The sequence below is a fragment of the Globicephala melas genome, chromosome 15, assembly GCF_963455315.2.
Source record: "Globicephala melas chromosome 15, mGloMel1.2, whole genome shotgun sequence".
Lineage (NCBI taxonomy): Eukaryota > Metazoa > Chordata > Mammalia > Artiodactyla > Delphinidae > Globicephala > Globicephala melas.
The window spans coordinates 39,243,699-39,261,650 of NC_083328.1; the positions used below are offsets into that span (position 1 = coordinate 39,243,699).

Sequence of the window (17,952 nt, forward strand, 5' to 3'; positions counted from 1 at the left end):
TTCCGATTCTTCCAATATTTTGTGTTAGAAGATTTTCACAATAAAATGTTGGGAGGAAAAGAATTAAGATAGATGCAGTCATTTATTATCTCTAATGTTACTCCAGCTTATTCAACTGTCAAGATTCTACATTGGAAAAGGACATTTGTTACAGTTCTAACCAAAGAATTCTGCAGAGTGGAGAGCTGGTACCTCTCTGGTCCTTTGTCTAGTAACATGGCCGGACGGTAATTACTTGCAGACACATCCCTCTCCCCGATAGTCTGTGCTGCTGGAGCGGGGAATGCAACACATTCACTTAATGAGCCCTGCGAGTGGTGTGTGGTGGGCACTTCATTAACATGTGGAAAGAGCAGGATTTGGGGGCCAGACAGGGGTTCAGATTTGGATTCTGCAACTTACTGGCTGCTGCCAGCTCTGTTTCTGTGTCCCCATCCACAAGAAGGGGGGAATCTCCATTTGGTGTTCTGAAGGTTCAAGAAGGTAATATGGGCAAAGCACAGTATCTGGCTCCTGAGAAGAGCTTAAAGAAATAGTAGCCTATACCTGAAATTGAGTCATACCTGGGCCATCGGGCCCTCGTGGAACTATTGGAGAACAAAATCCCAAAGGAACCATTAGGTTCTCATCTAGACTGAGATATCTTGTCAACCCATTTCCAGGACTGACCTCATTCAGCTGCTCCTTCTGTAGTTCGCTTTATCCACACCCTCCTGTCATTTACAAGGTGCCTCCAGGGGACTGACAACTGCCATGGGCCCTGCCTGGCCAGGAGCATCCCCCTTCCTGGGAGCTCAGGTCCCCAAGTCACAATCTGCATCTTGTCAGAATCCCCAGCATTTTCAAGTTTGAAGACGCTAGTCTACATTAGATGAGTTTTCTGATGACTCCCAGTTGTTCACTGGTAATAAATCTCATTTGTCTTTACCAGGGCTTTACTCCTGTATATTACTTCTTATTGTCCCTAATTTCTTCCTTCTTCAGGATCTGCTCTTTCCTGACGCTGGCAATTGTCCTTAAAAAAAAAAAAAAATCTGATCATGATGCTCAGTCTTTTTTGTTGTTGTTCTGGTTTGCTTGGGACCTACCCATTTTTTTTGTTGTCTTTTTTTTAAACTTTTTATTGGAGTATAGTTGATTTACAATGTTGTGTTAGTTTCTGCTGTACAACAAAGTGAATCAGTTATACATATATTCAGTCTTTTTTAGATTCTTTTCCCATATAGGTCATTACAGAGTATTGAGAAGAGTTCCCTGTGCTATACCGTAGGTCCCTGTTAGTTATCTATTTTATGATGCTCAGTCTTGCTTAACTATGAATATGGTTAAAAAGTTAACTTATTGGGCTTCCCTGGTGGCCCAGTGGTTAAGAACCCGCCTGCCAATTCAGGGGACACGGGTTTGAGCCCTGGTCCAGGAAGATCCCACATGCCGCAGAGCAGCTAAGCCCACACGCCACAACTACTGAGCCTGCGCTCTAGAGCCCACACGACACAACTACTGAAGCCCTCACGCCTAGAGCCCGTGCTCTGCAACAAGAGAAGCCACCGTAATGAGAAGCCCGCGCACCGCAACGAAGAGTAGCCCCTGCTCGCTGCAACTAGAGAAAGCCTCTGTGCAGCATAACAAATTAATTAATTAATTGATTAATTAACTTATTAAGGGACAATCGGCTTTTCTGAAAATATTAAATATATGGGTACACGGATGCATTATTTAAATTAAAAAATAATATATCAATGATGTTCCTTTTCTCAGTAATTAGATATTGTGCTGTTATAATTTTATAAGCTCACCAATGGACAGGATTGAGTACGGACACCTCAGCCAGACAGGTGAGGAAATCCATGGAGCCCCCGCCTCCATCATCATTCCTGCCTCCTGTCACCCACCCCCCGCCCGCTTCATGCTTCATTGTCCGAGCTCTCCCAGTCCTCTGCACTTCCGAATGGCTCTGGTGATACTGGGATCAGGGGTTTGAGCTTCCCCATGTCTCATTGCTACCTGGAAATTCTGTATTTTCTCTTTTAAGATAGCATCCTATTTAAATGCCTAGTGCTGATTGGAAAATCATAACTTGGTAACCATCGCAGTAAAGACTGGTTTAGGCAAGAATCATCAATGGATGTATGGTCTTAAAGTGTCTCCCCAGATATGGTCTTCAGTACAAGGCAGAAATCGAGCAGCACCAGATGTGATGCCCCGTGAAGGACACAATTCCGCTCAAGTCAGTGCTGGATCCAACCATGTAGGAGCCTCAGGTAAACCCCAGTAAGAAATGGTCAGCTACCAAAAAGAAGTCCTGACCCTTCAAGAATGTTGTCACAAAAGACAAAAACACAACTGTGAAATACTCCAGATTAGAGGAAGTTAGGGACATGACGACTAAACTCAAATCCTAGACTGGATCCTGTGCTAGAGTAAGGCCATGTTATAAAACACACTCTTGGGTCAGTTGTCAAACTGGAGTATGGATGGCAGGTTATGTAAAATATTGCATCAGTGTTAAATTTACTGAACCAGGTAACTACTGTGGTCATGTAAGAGAATGTCCTTGTTCTTAGGAAACACACATCGACAGAACTAAGGGTCTATGGTGTGTGCAACTTACAGATGGTTCAAAGAAGAAAAAGGAGAGAGAGAGAGAGCATGCGGGTGCTTGCTCACTTGGAAAAATTAGAGAGAAACGCTGGAGGAAAATGTTAGCGGTAAGTGAATCTGGTAAAGGCAGTATTGGTGTCCTGTGCACTATTTTTGCAACGTTCTGTAAGCTTAAAATTATTTCCAAATAAAAGTCTAAAGTTTAAAATATGTATTTGTACAAATTAAAAAAAACATTCAACTCAATGACATGTTTCTCTAAGCAAAGGTAAATCACACACTACCAATAACAACACGCACCTATTCTCAACTGTACAAAAACATGCAGACCTACCCTGGGGAGATGTGGAAAATCTCGTCTTTGTTGTCAGGTCCATTCCTAAGGCAAAGGTCAGCTCTCCCTCTCTTGTCTTTTCTGCGTCAAGGGTTTAAGCTGCTCAGTAGGTCAGTTTTAAGTTGTAAGGGAAGCCATAATCACCCAGTTATACCAGGTGGCTGTTATTCTCCAGCACCACCCCTCGGTATGGGTTCTTCCCAGCAGGACTCCTCAGCCTTCACACCTCTTAGGTGAAATCCACATCACATCCCTGAAGACCAGTGTGGATTAAAAAAAAAAAAAAAGCACAACCTAAAAGTTGAGAATGATATTTTACTCGGTGGACATCCTGAGGATTTAAGCCCGGGAGACAGCCTCTCAGACGGCTCTGAAAGAGTGTTCCATAGAGGTAAGGGAGGAGCCAGGATATATAGGAGTTTTTGAAGAAAAAACAAACAAACCAGGTAGTCAGAACATCAAAGATTCCTGTTACTTAAAAAAAACCAGACATCTCCAGTTAATGAATTTAGCACTTTTCTATGTATGGGAAGATGCAAGAGTCTAGGCTCCTTGAAATCATTCCTTTGATATGCACCCAAATACCTAGGGCCAGTACCCTTGTTTCTCCATCCTGAATCGCCTCAGGGTGCACAGTTGGGAGGGGCTGCAGTGGCCACAACAGCCTTTGTTTACTGATCGGGCAGGTGACTTCCTTGACTTTCTTTGTCCACATAGCTAATGTGGACTAAAAATGCCACCTGCCCGATCAGTAAACAAAGGCTGTTGTGGCCACCAAGGCATCAGCCACTGCAGCCACACCTCACCCACCACGGTGCACCCTGAGGGGGCTCAGGATGGGAAAGAACAGGATACTGGTCCCAGATAGCTAAGGTGCGTAGCAAAGGAATGATTTGAGTGAACCCAGACTCTTGCATCTTCCCATACATAGAAAAGCACTAAATTTATTAACTTGATGTCTAATTTTCTTTAATTAACAGTAACCTTTTGATGTTCTGACTACCTGGTTTTTGTTGCAAAACTCCTATATATCCTGGCTCCCCCACTCCCTCTTCGGAGCAGTCCCGCAGAGCTAACTGAGAGGCTGCCTCCTAAGCTTGAAGTCCTCAGAAAGTCCGCCTGATAAAACATAATTCTCAACTTTCAGTTTGTGCATTTTCAGTTGACACTAATTTCTTGGTGAATGACTAGTCGTAGGGTGCGGCAGAGAGGGATGTGGAGAGAGGGTCCAAGTCAGACTGGGCACTTTCTCCAGGGCAGGGGCTGAAAGGAATTCATTACGAACAAGGCAGCTTCCGGGCAAGAGAAGGGGATGGATTCAGCCTCCAAGAGCTAAAAAGGAATTTTAGGAAATTCTTGTCTCTCCCTGGCTTTCCGGGCCATGTGAATATTTTCTTGGTCTTCCTAGAGGACAAAATTTCAGAAAGCAAATCTGAGGAAAGTAAACAGAACTGAGAAGGTGCCCTAGTGGAAACGCCCTTCCACAGCGAAGTGGGGTGTGTTCTTCAGCTCCCCAGTTGAGGTATCCCAGATAGCACCAGTGCTGCCCCATTTTGACCCTGAACAAAGACCCAGAGAGCTGTGGACAAAAAAAGAAAAAAAAAATATGGCGCCTGCCATTCCAATAAACAACGAATGTTGCCTGCCGTCAAGGCATCAGTCTCTGCAGCCACACCGAGGGTGCACCCTGAGGATGCGCCCTGAGGCGACTTCAGGATGGAGAAAAACAGGATATTGGCCCTAGATAGCTAGTGCCATATCAAAGGAATCATTTCACTGAGCCCGGACTCTTGCATCTTCCCATGCATAGAAAAGTGCTAAATTCATTAAGTTGAGATATGTGTTCTTTTGTGACTAGTGGTCATCTTTTGAGGTTCAACCACGCGTTTTTTTCAGCAAAAACTCCTATATATCCTGGCTCCTCCCATACCTCTTTGAAACAGTTCCCCAGAGCTAGCTGAGCGGCTGTCTCCCAGGTGTAAGCCCACCAAATGAAACATAATTCTCAACTTTCAGGTTGTTGTCTTTTTCCGGTACACAGAGCGAAGACTATGAGGGGATCAGCCCCAAGCTATGGTCTATCAATGAGGCTCCTGTCCCCCCACTAGATGGATGAGAGGCTGCCCATAAATCTGTGGACTCCACACAGGGACAAGACCTCAGGGAGCACAGAGGGATGTTTCGGTTGCGGACATGGGCAGGAACCCGCGTCTGCCTCCTTCGGTCGGAGATCCCGGTAATATGCCTTGTCTCTCCCAGTCTCAGTAACCACCCCCGCCATGGGTTTAAGTGAGTTCAAGGGTTATGTGAACTGGTGGACACCACGCCCGCGCGGCGCTCACGGAGCGCGAGCACAGCCTCGCTTCCCCGCAACTGGAGCGGGGTAGACCGCACGTCCCAGCACCACCCACCGGCGCCCACCCAAGGAGCCAAACGGAAGCGCCCCTTACACGTCACTTCCGCCAACCGAGGGGGCGGGCTCGGCACCGGATGCGGAAGTCACTGCAGGGGTCAGTTGGGAGGGTAGTCTTTGAGGCGGAGGTGTTAGAGAAGGGGGTCAGTGCACGGAGAGAAGCTACATGCTTTCGCTACATGCCTTCTCCACGTGGTTTGAAGAAAAAAAAACAGGGGGAATCCGGGCGCCACAGTGGCCATTCTCCGGTGGCCGGAGCATGTCACCCAGAAACGGCTCCCTCAGAGGCCAGTGGGAGCGCCTGGCGGGCGGCGCGCTTGATAGCGCCGAGCATACTGGGAGGTGTGGTCCCGGCGCGACCCGAAGATTCTGGGTAGTGTAGTCCTGGCGTCCTGCTGGAGTGGACCCCGAGCTGGTGGCTCTAGTGACCCCTTGTTCTTTGGTGGCGCTGCTGAGTGTGGCTCCCGCGGGCCCTCGCTGCAGCCGTGCCCTTCCCCGCGCAGAAAGGTAAGTCCTGAAAGACTGGCCTGCGGGCTGGGGCTGGAGACGGTTCGGGTGGTGGGGAGAGGAGGTGGCGGCGGGGACGCGCTGTCGTGGCTCAGGCCGTGCCCTACCGGGTGTCACATTTGGGGAATGTGGGCGCGCATCTCCGAGGGACGTGGGTGAAGCCCAGCCGCGATGCCCAGTGGTGGCGGCTGCTGGGCTCCGGCCTCCTCCTAGGTTCGGCCTTGGCCGAAATAGCGGTATTGGGAGAGGCGGTCGCTCATGCCACGAGTCCCCGGGTTTAGGGGTTTGAGTAAGTAAGCTTCGGGGGCCTTATGTTTCCGAGGGGGTGACAGGTGCCAGCAGGCCCCGGTGCCAGGTGTCTCGAGTTCTGGTGGGTGGGAGCTGGTAGTCTTCTTTCGGGCCCGGCTACCCGTCGGCTTTGCTGAGGCCTCCCGCGGATGGGCGGCCGGCGTGGGCCAACGCGCCCGGGATGGGCTGGGTGTGGAGTGGCCATTTTGGCGCGATCTTGCGGGGTGCGTGTGGGGGGTGTCTCAGTTTGGCTGGTCGCCCCTGGGTTTGGGACTTGGAGGAAGAGGTCGTCTGGGGCCCACCGAGCAAGTTTTTCAGAGGTCCTGGAAACCATCATTGATCACGGGAATCAAGGATTTAGACATCTCTGGTGTGGCCTGGCTTTGGGATCTTACTTTCCATTTTAAATTTTTATTACGGAGAAATTTTAAAGGGAAATAAATAGAACTCCGTAGATCATCACGCAGACTTAACCCTTATCACCTCGTGAACAATCTTGATTCATCTCAGAATGATACACAGAATCCTTACAACCCGCAGAGGTTCGCTGTCACTGCCCTGCTTAAGAGCCTGGCCTCCACGGCCAGATTGCATCCAGACTCTGTCACCTTATAACTGTGTCACCTTAGGCAAGAGACTGACCTCACTGTGCCTCGGTTATCTCATCTGTAAAATGAAAATAATAAATCTTACTTCACTGGGTTGGGAGGCTAGAATGAGGTGAAACTCATCCAGCGCCCGGAACAGTCTCCGGTATATACTAAGTGCCCAGTGAGTGTGAACTTCCCTAGTAAAGATCAGCGGTGAGAGAGGATCAGCTAAGGCCCGTGTTCTAGCCTACATAACAGCTCTGTTCCCAGCAAGCTGCCCGCAGTCTTTTCTTCTGTGTCAGGTCCCTTCCTGATGCCTTTAAGGAAGAGGAAACCCTACCCTGCTGGAGCTTGAGAGTTTCCAGCGACTCTCCTGAACCTTTCGGTTCTCATTCTGCCCCCTGTAGCTCCTGCCTGCCCAGAGAGGACTGCCTGGTGGGCCAGGGGAGGACCCTGGGCTCCTGACAGCCCAGCCTCAGGTGGGGGCCGCTTGCCTTTTGCCTGCTGGACCATGGGTGGGTTTCCTTCGCTCAACTTTGACATCTTGTGCCTTGTAATGCCCCATTCCCGGGATCAGGGCCCCAGCTGGTTTCCCCAGGAAGCAAGGCCTGTTGTAAGGGTGGCCATTTTCACAGGGACTGTTCTTCAGACCCAGCGTCCTCCTTCACTACCCCTCCATCCTGGCGCCAGCGCTCCGTCTCAGCGTTTGCTCACACCTGCTCACTCCCGGGGCTTGTCCGCCGTGAAGGCCTCGGCCTTCTGGTCTTGTTCCGTCCAGCGCTCTCACTGCCTTTTTGTCCCAGGCCTGTCATTTCACACACAGTTACCTCAGAAGGCAGCTTACACATAAGGACTTCTTGTTGTAATATAACCACAATTTCATCATTACACCCAACAAAATGAATAGTTCCTTTTCCAGTTGTTTTAAAGTTTCTTTCAGTCAGAACAGCTCTGGTCAGAGACAGGAGAGGGAGATGTATGTGGAATTCGGTGTGGTGGTTTTCCCTGTCTCTGCCCCTCTCCCCGCATTTCTTCTAACCTTGCAGATCTGGTTAACATCTGCAACTTCTGCCCTTGGTACAAGCTGGGCCTCTTTGTTCTTTCCAGACTTACCTCCTGTTCGGTGGCTGCCGTGTTCTCTCCCCTGTGCTGTGCGCTGGATCCCCTTCTTCTTCCCCGTCTCCACTCCTGCAGCGCCCTTGCTCCTGCCTCTTCTCCACCTTCTTCTCCCTCTGCCCCCCCTTCCCCCACCGCTGCCTCTTGAGTTGGGCACCTGAGGTATAAATACTGATCTTGCCATTCAGCCTGCTAGAAAGGGACCTTTCTAATCGTTTGCTTCTGTCCCCACTCCAAAGTCTGACTGCCCAGATTCAAATCTCAGTTTCACCATATCTAGCTGTGTGGCCCTGAGCATGTTATGTTGCCTCTCTGAGCCTTCTTTTCCTCATCTGCCAAATGGGGATCAGAATGGTGTCCACCTGACAGGGATGTTGGGTGTGATAACCCTAGCCATGCGGTTAGAGCGCCTAGTACATAAATACTCAGTAACTGTTCGTTAGAATTATTATTAATGCTTCCAACTTGTTCTCCAAGTCACCCTTTCAGTGTCCTCCCCTAATCCCCACACTCGTCAGACCCTGCTTTACAGCTGCGTGGAAACTTATTCCATTGTCTGCTTTTGTTTCTCCGTACCTCTCTGCTTGAGCATCAACTCCTGTGATGAGCTGGTACGGGCTCCCCCGGCAGAGCACGCTGCACGTCCCCAGCAGTATTCCCGGGCTCCCATTCGCTGTGGGATGCTTGACACATCAGGACCCCAGGGCTCAGGCTGTGTCATGACTGTCCAGCTGTCCCATTGGACTGGGAGGTGGTTCTTTGACGGTCGGGTGCCTTATCTTGTGCTTCTTGAGCCACTGATAGGGTTCCTGGGACCGGGTTAAATGAGTGCCAGGTTAAGTGAGACTAAGTGAGTGATGCATGGTGAAGACATGAGTGTCATCCTTGCTGGAAGGATGGAAGTTCACATGGGGAGTCTGATTGGAGAGTGCGCTGTGGGCATTAGTGGAGTGAGCCCTGAATAGCAAGTTAGTGTGGACTTGATGTGGGTGCGGGACGGACCCAGTAAAGGGTCCTGAGCAGAGCAGGGACCACAGTTTCCCTCCAGCTCTTGCCCTGCAGCTTTCCTCCCCTTCAGAGCTAAACTCCTTGAAAGAATTCTCTTTTCTTGATGTCTCCGTTAATATCCTTCCATTGCCTTTTAAATATTCCAGTAAGGCTTTTCAGCTTTACCCACTAAAAAATATTCTTTGTCTAAGTTACCACTGAGCTTCCTGTGGCTAAATACCAGTCCATGCTCAGCAACATTTTACATAGTTGCATTCGTCTTAGGATCTCCTTTCATGTTGCTGTCCCTGGTTTCCAGGTTTTCCTCCTACCTCATAGGCTGCGCCGCCTCTGTCTCCTTGGCTGGCTTCTTTACTCCCAGAACCCCTGTGGAAGGCCCCGCTTCAGCTCCATCTCTCCTTGGTGGCCCCGTCCACTCTCAAGGCCTGAGATGCCATCCCTCTGAGGTTCAGCCAAGATCTCTCTCTTCAACTCCAAATCGCAGTCTCCTGTCTACTTGGCATTTCCACTTGGGTATCTCATGGGCATCCAAACTTGATGTGTCCAGCAACAAACTCTGATCAACTCCTGTAAACATGCCCCGACCCTGTGGAGGATGGACAGTTCTTTCAGGGAGTTAAGCTGTAAAAGGGAGCAGAGACATGGCAACGCCTTCAGCTTCCTCAGGCTCAGAACTTCGGAGTCATCCTCGACTCCTTTCTTGCTCTTACACTCCATATCCCCAGTAAGCAGCCTCCGCCGCTCCTGCTGTGGTCTGGGCCACCACCTCACCTGGATGGTCATAGCCCTTGAGTGATCTCTCTGCTTCCTTCCTTGTCCCTCTCAGTACAGCTGTATTAGTCAGTTCAGCAGGCAGGTCATGCATTTGCTCAAAGACCTCCAGTGGCTTCTCACCTCAGTCAAAGTCAGAACCTCCCCCACTCAGTGTCAGTCACCGCATACCAGCCACAGTGAACTGTCTCTGTGCCTTGACGGTGCCAGGCCGACTCTCGCCTCAGGGCCTTTGCACTGGCTGTTCTCTTGCATGTGATGCTCTCTTCAAAGTTACTCACTTGGCTCATCCCTCACAGCCTTCAGATTTTTATTCAATCATCTTCTCAGCAAGGCCTTCCTAACCACTATTTAAAATCTCAAAACCCCGTCTCTTTTGTGTTACTTCTTTTCTGCTTCCCTGCTTTATTTTCTTTATCTCACTTATTACTTTCTGATCTGGTGTGTGTTTTATTTGTTAATTTAATACGTCCATCTTCCTTCTCTAAACTTGCATGTCAGTGAGGGCAGATGTTTTTGTCTTTGTTCACTTCTGTATCCCCAGGGTCTAAGATAGTGTCTGTCGCACAGTAAGAGCTTAGGACATTTTTAATAAGTAATCCAGCCATGTGTAGGTGGAGCTAATTCTGGGAGGAACGGATCAGGCTGGCCGGGATGTCGGGAGATGGTCTGCAGAGCCTCTCTCAGGAGGGACTGTCCCTTCCCCAGATGGGTTGGGGGTGGGAGGCATAGAGAGTTTTTGGAGGTGGACTCAGTAGGCCTTGGTGACTGGTGTGATTTGGCAGGAAGAGAAGTACACCTGGTGCCCGAGTCAGCATGTGGGTGATGGGAAGGATGCTTCTGTCATTAACAGAGCTGAAGAAGGCAGAGGCACAGCATGTCTGTGAGGGCTTTCATTACTGATTGCTGCACAACAAGCTCCCCAAGCCCATGGCGTAGAGGAGCCACCATGTTATCATCTCTCCCAGTTCCTTCGGTTAAATCCGCTGGGCAGTCCTTCTGCTCCGTGGGAGTTATAGATCCAGCTGAATTTTCCCCCAAAGTCACTTGTGGACTCTTTTGGGTTGGACCATCCAAGACGGTTCCGTCACACATCTGGTGCTTTAGTGGACTGGCTGGAAGGCTGGGGGCACCTGGGCCCCACACTCTCTCTTCGCGGAGTATCGGGGCCTCTGCTTCTGTGTGGTCCCTCCAGCAGGGGAGTTGAAGTTCTTAAAGTGGCATCTCGCGCCTCCTGAGAGCATGAGCTGTGTAGCCTTCTTAAGACTTAAGCCTGTGGGACTTCCCTGGTGGTCCAGTGGGTAAGACTCCACACTCCCAATGGAGGGGGCCTGGCTTCAATCCCTGGTCAGGGAACTAGATCCGACATGCTGCAGCTAAGACCCAGCACAGCCAAAATAAATAAATAAATATTAAAAAAAAAAAAAAGACTTAAGCTTGTAACTGACACAGTGTCACTTGTGCCACATTTATTGGTTAAAGCAGGAATGAGGTCAGTCTGAAGCAGCTCCCAATGTTTGAAGTTGAAATAATTTGAGCAGCAAAATAGTGATAATATTCTTTTTATTTTATTTTATTTTTTCACATCTTTATTGGAGTAAAATTGCTTCACAATGTTGTGTTAGTTTCTGCTGTACAACAAAGTGAATCAGCCATATGTATACATATATCCCCATATCCCCACATATATCCCCATATCCCCTTCCTCTTGAGCCTCCCTCCCACCCTCCCTATCCCACCCCTGTCTATCCCACCCCTCTAGGTCATCACAAAGCATTGAGTTGATCTCCCTGTTCTGTACAGCAGCTTCCCATCCATCCATTTTACATTTGGTAGTGTATATATGTCAATGCTACTCTCTCACCTCATCCTCTTTTATTTTTTTATTGGAGTATAGTTGCCATACAATGTTGTGTTCGTTTCTGCTGTACAGCGAAGTTATCAGTTGTACATATACATATATCCACTGTTTTTTAGATTCTATTCCTATATAGGTCATTACAGAGTATTGAGTAGAGTTCCCTGTGCTATATAGTAGGTTCTTTTTAGCTATCTATTTTATATATAGTAGTGTGTATATGTCAGTCACAATCTCCCAATTTATCCCTTCCCCCCCGCAACCTTTCCCCCCAGTAACCATAAGTTTATTTTCTATATCTGTGACTCATTTCTGTTTTTTAAGTTCATTTGTACCATTTTTTTAGATTCCACATATAATAAAGTGATAATATTCTAATATAACCCATAGGATAAACTGTAAATCCACGCTGAAATAAATAAGAAGGGACAACTCTTGCTTACAGAAGAATTCCAATTAATTAATTAATTTATTTATTTTTCATATTTATTTATTTATTTATTTGGTTGCACCGGGTCTTAGTTGCAGCAGGCAGGCTCCTTAGTTGGATCATGCAAACTCTTAGTTGTGGCATGCATGTGGGATCTAGTTCCCTGACCAGAGATCGAACCCAGGCCCCCTGCATTGGGAGCATGGAGTCCTATCCACTGTGCCACCAGGGAAGTCCCCAGTTAATGAATTTAGAATGAAAGAGGGAAATAGAACATTGTCATTTGGTCAACACCACAGTAATAATTGTTGCAGACAGGTCCCACAAAATTATGCTGAAATTAGTGGGTGGAAGATTGAAGAGAAATACGTTATTTGTATAATCTCAAAGTATCTCTCCCAAGATACATATTAATTATAAAGGGAAAAAGAGTGACTGCAATGGAGAAAGCCAGCAGACACTGCCTTAACCAAGTGATCAAGATTAAGGTTAACATCGTCAATAATGAAACATATCAATATCACGAACCCCTTGATAGGGTGCACTGAAAAAGACACATGACTTCTGAGGAATTCTAGCCCCAAATGAACTAATATCATTCTAATCATTTTTTAAAAATCAGATAAACCAAAATTGACGGATGTTGTTCAAAAATGTCACTTTCATGAAAGAAGGAACTGTCACAGATTGGAGGAGATGAAAGATATATGACAGCTAAATGCAATGTTGGAAGCTCAGTTGATATCTGGACCAGAGGAAGGACAGGACATTAGTGGAAAAACTGTTGAAATGTGGTTAAGAGTTGTAGTTTAGATAATAGTATTATATCAATGTTAATTTCCTGGTTTTGATCATTGTATTTTGGTTTTCCAAGATGTTAACATTAGAGAAAACTAAGTGACGGTTATATGGGAATTGACATTTTTGCAACTTCTTTTTAAGTCTAAAATTAAAAATGAAAAGTTTTATGGATTCATCAATCTTACATTGAATTGGATATTGGAAGAATGAGAGTTGAGTTTTGTTAAAGAATATTTCAGTATGTATAAATGCAATCATGATTTTTCTTCTTGGATCTGTTCATTAATATAGTGTATTATAGTAATGGATTTTCTAATATTGAACCAGTCTTACGTTTCTGGGTAAATCCCACTTTGTCATGGTGGAATATTTTCTTATTGCTTTGAATGATGGTATATTTTTGCCATGCATTTAATGTGGTAAAATATATATAACATAAGATTTACCATCTTAACCATTTTCAGTGTATAGTTCAGTAGCGTTAAGTACATTCATATTGTTGTGCAACCATCCGCACTCTCCACCTGCAGAACTGAAACTCTGTACCCATTAAACAGTAACTCTCTATTTCCCCTTCCCCCCAACCGCTCTCAACCTTCATTCTGCTTCCTGTCTCTATGGATTACTCTAGGTACCTCATATAAGTGGTATCATATAGTATTTGTCCTTTTGTGTTTGGTTTGTTTCACTTAGCATAATATCTTTAAAGTAAATCCATGTTGTAGCATGTGTCAGAATTTTTTTTGAGGCTGAATAATATTCATTGTATGTATATACCACATTTTGTTTATCCATTCATCTATTGACAGACACTTGGATTACTTTCACATTGTAGCTATTGTGAATAATGCTGCTCACACAAGTGTACAAATATCTGTTCAAGTCCCTGCTTTCAAATCTTTTGGGGAAATACCCAGAAGTGGAACTGGTAGATCATATGATAATTTCTTTTTTTTTTTTGATAATTTCTATTTTTAATTTTTTGAGGAACTGCTATATTATTTTCCATAGTGGTTGCACCATTGTACATTCCCCCCAGCAATGCACAAGGGTTGAATGACGATTATGAAAAGTCTGATGGAAGTCTGGTATATTTTTTGCCTAGAGTCACTTAGGATTTTTATTGTTATTCTTCAAAGTCTGATAGTTTTTCCAGTAGATACCTTGAAGTTGTTGGTTGTGAGTCAATTCTTCCCTTGTACTCTGTAAGCCCTTTCATATTTAGATTCAGGTCATTTTAAAAAAAAATTTTGTTGGAGTACAGTTGATTTACAATGTTGTGTTAGTTTCAGGTGTACAGTAAAGTGATTCAGTTATACATATACATATATTCATTCTTTTTTAGATTCTTTTCCCATATAGGTTATTACAGAGTATTGAGTAGAGTTCCCTGTGCTATACAGTAGGTCCTTGTTGGTTATCTATCTATATCTATCTATATATTTTATATGTAGTAGTGTATGTATGTTAATCCCGAGCTCCTAATTTATGCCCCCCCCCCACATTTCCCCTTTGGTAACCATAAGTTTGTTTTTGAAATCTGCGAGTCTGTTTCTGTTTTGTAAATAAGTTCATTTATATCATTTTAAAAAATTAGATTCCAGGGGCTTCCCTGGTGGCGCAGTGGTTAAGAATCCGCCTGCCAGCGCAGGGGACACGGGTTCGAGCCCTGGTCCGGGAAGATCGCACATGCCACGGAGCAACTAAGCCTGTGCACCACAACTACTGAGCCTGTGCTCTAGAGCCCGTGAGCCACAACTACTGAGCCTGGGCACCACAACTACTGAAGCCTGAGCACCTAGAGCTCATGCTCCACAACAAGAGAAGCCACCGCAGTGAGAAGCCCACGCACTGCAAGGAAGAGTAGCCCCCACTCGCCGCAACTAGAGAAAGCCAGCGCACAGCAACAAAGACTCAACGCTGTCAAAAATAAAGAAAATAAATAAATTTTAAAAAATTAGATTCCACATATGAGTGATATCACATGATATTTGTCTTTCTCTTTCTGACTTATTTCACTTAGTATGGTTATCTCTAGGTCCATCCATGTTGCTGCAAATGGCATTATTTCATTCTTTTTTATGGCTAATAGTCCATTGTATATATGTACCACATCTTTTTTATCCATTCCTCTGTTGATAGACATTTAAGTTGCTTCCGTATCCTGGCTACTGTAACTAGTGCTGCAGTGAACATTGGGGTGCATGTATCTTTTCTAATTATGGTTTTCTCTGGGTATATACACAGGAGTGGGATTGGTGGATCATATGGTAGTTCTATTTTTAGTTTTTTAAAGAACTTCCATACTGTTCTCCATAGTGGTTATACCAATTTACATTCCCACCAACAGTGCAAGAGGGTTCCCTTTTCTCCACACCCTCTCCAGCATTTATTGTTTGTAGATTTTTTGATGATGGCCATTCCGACCAGTGTTAGGTGATCCTTCATTGTAGTTTTGATTTGCATTTCTCTGATAATGAGTGATGTTGAGCATCTTTTCATGTGCTTTTTGGCCATATGTATGTCTTCTTTGAAGAAATGTCTATTTAGATCTTCTGCCCATTTTTTGATTGGGTTGTTTTTTTGACATAGAGCTGCATGGGCTGCTTGTATATTTCGGAGATTAATCCCTTGGTGCTTCATTTGCACATATTTTTCCCATCCTGTGGGTTGTCTTTTCATTTTGCTTATGGTTTCCTTTGCTGTGCAAAAGCTTTTAAGTTTAATTAGATCCCACTTGTTTATTTTTGTTTTCATTTTCATTACCCTAGGAGGTGGGTCAAGAAAGATATTGCTGTGATTCATGTCATCTATTTTTGAAGTTTTCTTGGGTTATAGTTTTAAATATTAGTTCTGTTCCCTCCCCACCCCCATCCCAACCCTTTTTTGGTTTATTTCTTTGTTTTCTTCTGCAGGAGCTGCAATTAATACAAATGAAATTCTTTGTCTGTTTTCCATTTCAACCATTTTTTCTCTAACTCTTTTTACTTCTTTCTTTCATTTTCATCTCCTCCTGTTAGCTTTCAGTGGCCATCATGTTTTCATGTCACTCTATTCTTCCTTGGTGTCTTACAATTTAGTCTTCATTTCTTTCTTTTTTTTTGGTTGTGTGGTTTGCAGTATCTTAGTTCCCCGCACTTATTTGCAAAACAGAAACAGACTCACATATTTCAAAAACAAACTTATGGTTACCAAAGGGGAAATGAATTGATAATTGATTCTAATGGCCAATTTTTGTCCTTCATTATTGCTTTAGGTTTCTCTGGTTTTGTTCACAATGCAGTGTTTTTTCTGTGTATACTTTTTACGTTTTAAAAGAAAAATCTTAAAAATAAAGGAGTCAATAGCATAATGAACGTCCTTATGTGCATCATCTTGATTTTAACACTTGTTTATATTTTGCCATATTTGTTGCATCTGGGTTTTTGGTTTTTGGGTTCCTTTGGTGTTTGAGAATTTTTTAGTAATTTTTTATTAATGGAAAAATTTCAAACATATTCAAAGCAAAGAAACTATAATAAAACCCCAGCTTTAACAGTAAACACTGTGTAGCAATCTTGGGAGGGGGGTGGTTTGTCCAATTTTTCCTGAAGTGTTTTTTTTGTTTTGTTTTTATAAATACATTTATTTATTTTTGGCTGTGTTGGATCTTCATTGCTGCCCGTGGGCTTTCTCTTGTTGCAGCCGCAGTGCGTGGGCTTCTCATTGTTGTGGCTTCTCCCATTGCAGAGCACGTGCTCTAGGGCTCAGCAGAGCACGGGCTGTAGGGTCTATGGGCTTAGTTGCTCCATGGCACATGGGTTCTTCCTGGACCAGGGCTTGAACCCGTGTCTCCGGAATTGGCAGGCAGATTCTTAACCATTGTGCCACCAGGGAAGCCCTCCTGAAGTGTTTTTAAAAGCAATCCCATGGATCATTTCATCTATAAATACTTCAGTGTATATTTTTTAAAACAACCACAATAATACCATTTTCATAACCCCTCAAATTAATAATGATGTGTTAACATCTACAGTCAAGTAGAGAGCCTGAAAAAGTCCTTCTACATTTAGTTTGTTGGGATCAGGAGAGTTTGGGACCAAACCTACTGAAGGCCTGACTCTGAACTTTTTTCCAGGGCCCTGGTAAAAACCAGAGTGTTACACTTCCACCGTGCCACCCCTCCCCCAGCTGTGGGGTTGGAGAGCAGACCCTGCCTCGCTCACTGGGAGAGCATTTCCAGCTGACACCCTCTAATTTCTGCTTTCCTTACATGGATCTGCCTTCTGAGATATCATCCTTTAGTGATACCAGGAAAAATGGCCACAGGGTCCTGGGAAGCCAGGGTAATGGTGAGTGTTTCCTGCATTTCCACACTGGCTGTCGCAGGATGGACACAATCCTTTCTCTTGTCTTGACCACCTTGTTGGCACCTGGCAAAGTCCAGCTCTAGTCCTGGAAGTGTAACTTATCTTACCTGCAGCCTGTTTGACCATGACTTGGTCAGTTTAGGAAGTTACCATCCCTGGAAATATTACCCGTGGAAAGGCACAGGATCAGAAAAGATGCAAGAAAAACCTTTAGTTTACACCTCAGATTGAACCCTGGCACGGAGACACAGTACAACAACAAAAACAAAAACCAAGCAAATCTGGGGAATCTGAGTTCCAGAGTTGCCATACTATGTGGGCTTACTAGACAAAAGACTTTAAGACAGCTGTCAGAGCTAATGGAAAACATGAACGAGGTCAAGAAAACAATGTAAAAACAAAATGGAAATGTCAGTAAAGAGATAGAAAACATGAAGAGGAACCAAGAAGCTTAATGAACTCTAAGTAGGATAACCTCTTAAAAGAGACCCACACCAAGATACATTATAATCAAGCCAAAGGCAACAGAATCTTGAGAGCAGCAACAGAGAGCTCAGAACTTAATCACAGATGTATGATCAGGTGATTTTCAACAACACTACCAAGACCATTCCATGTGGAAAGGACAGTCTATTCAATAGACACTGCTGGGAAAACTTATACCCACATGGAAGAGAATGAAAATTAACTCAAAATGGATCAAAGACCTAAAAAGGTAAGAGCTAAAACTGTAAAACTCTTAGAAGAAAACACTGAGGAAAAGCTTCATGAAGTTGGATTTAGTTATGATTTGTTGGGTAATAACACCAAAAGCCCAGGCAACAAAAGAAAAAATAGATAAATTGGACTTTATCAAGGTTAAAAACTTTTGTGCATTAAAGAATGT

General features: G+C 44.9%; 1 protein-coding gene across 8 annotated transcripts in view; it reads left to right on the plus strand.

The window, feature by feature from the left end:
- Positions 1-1,446: 1,446 nt before the first annotated feature.
- Positions 1,447-17,952, plus strand: part of ZNF133 (zinc finger protein 133) — a 32,057-nt gene continuing 15,551 nt past the window's right edge. The window contains exons 1-3 of one of the 8 annotated variants that reach the window (XM_070043735.1): positions 1,449-2,708; positions 4,977-5,171; positions 16,835-17,781. In XM_070043735.1, coding sequence (XP_069899836.1) covers positions 17,761-17,781 — 21 coding nt within the window. In that variant the 5' untranslated portion in view covers positions 1,449-2,708; positions 4,977-5,171; positions 16,835-17,760. Of the gene's footprint in view, positions 2,709-4,976; positions 5,172-5,462; positions 5,856-6,005; positions 6,145-16,834; positions 17,782-17,952 lie in introns of those variants that run through there. The other 7 variants (XM_070043732.1, XM_070043733.1, XM_070043736.1 and 4 more) reach the window with 7 other exon arrangements.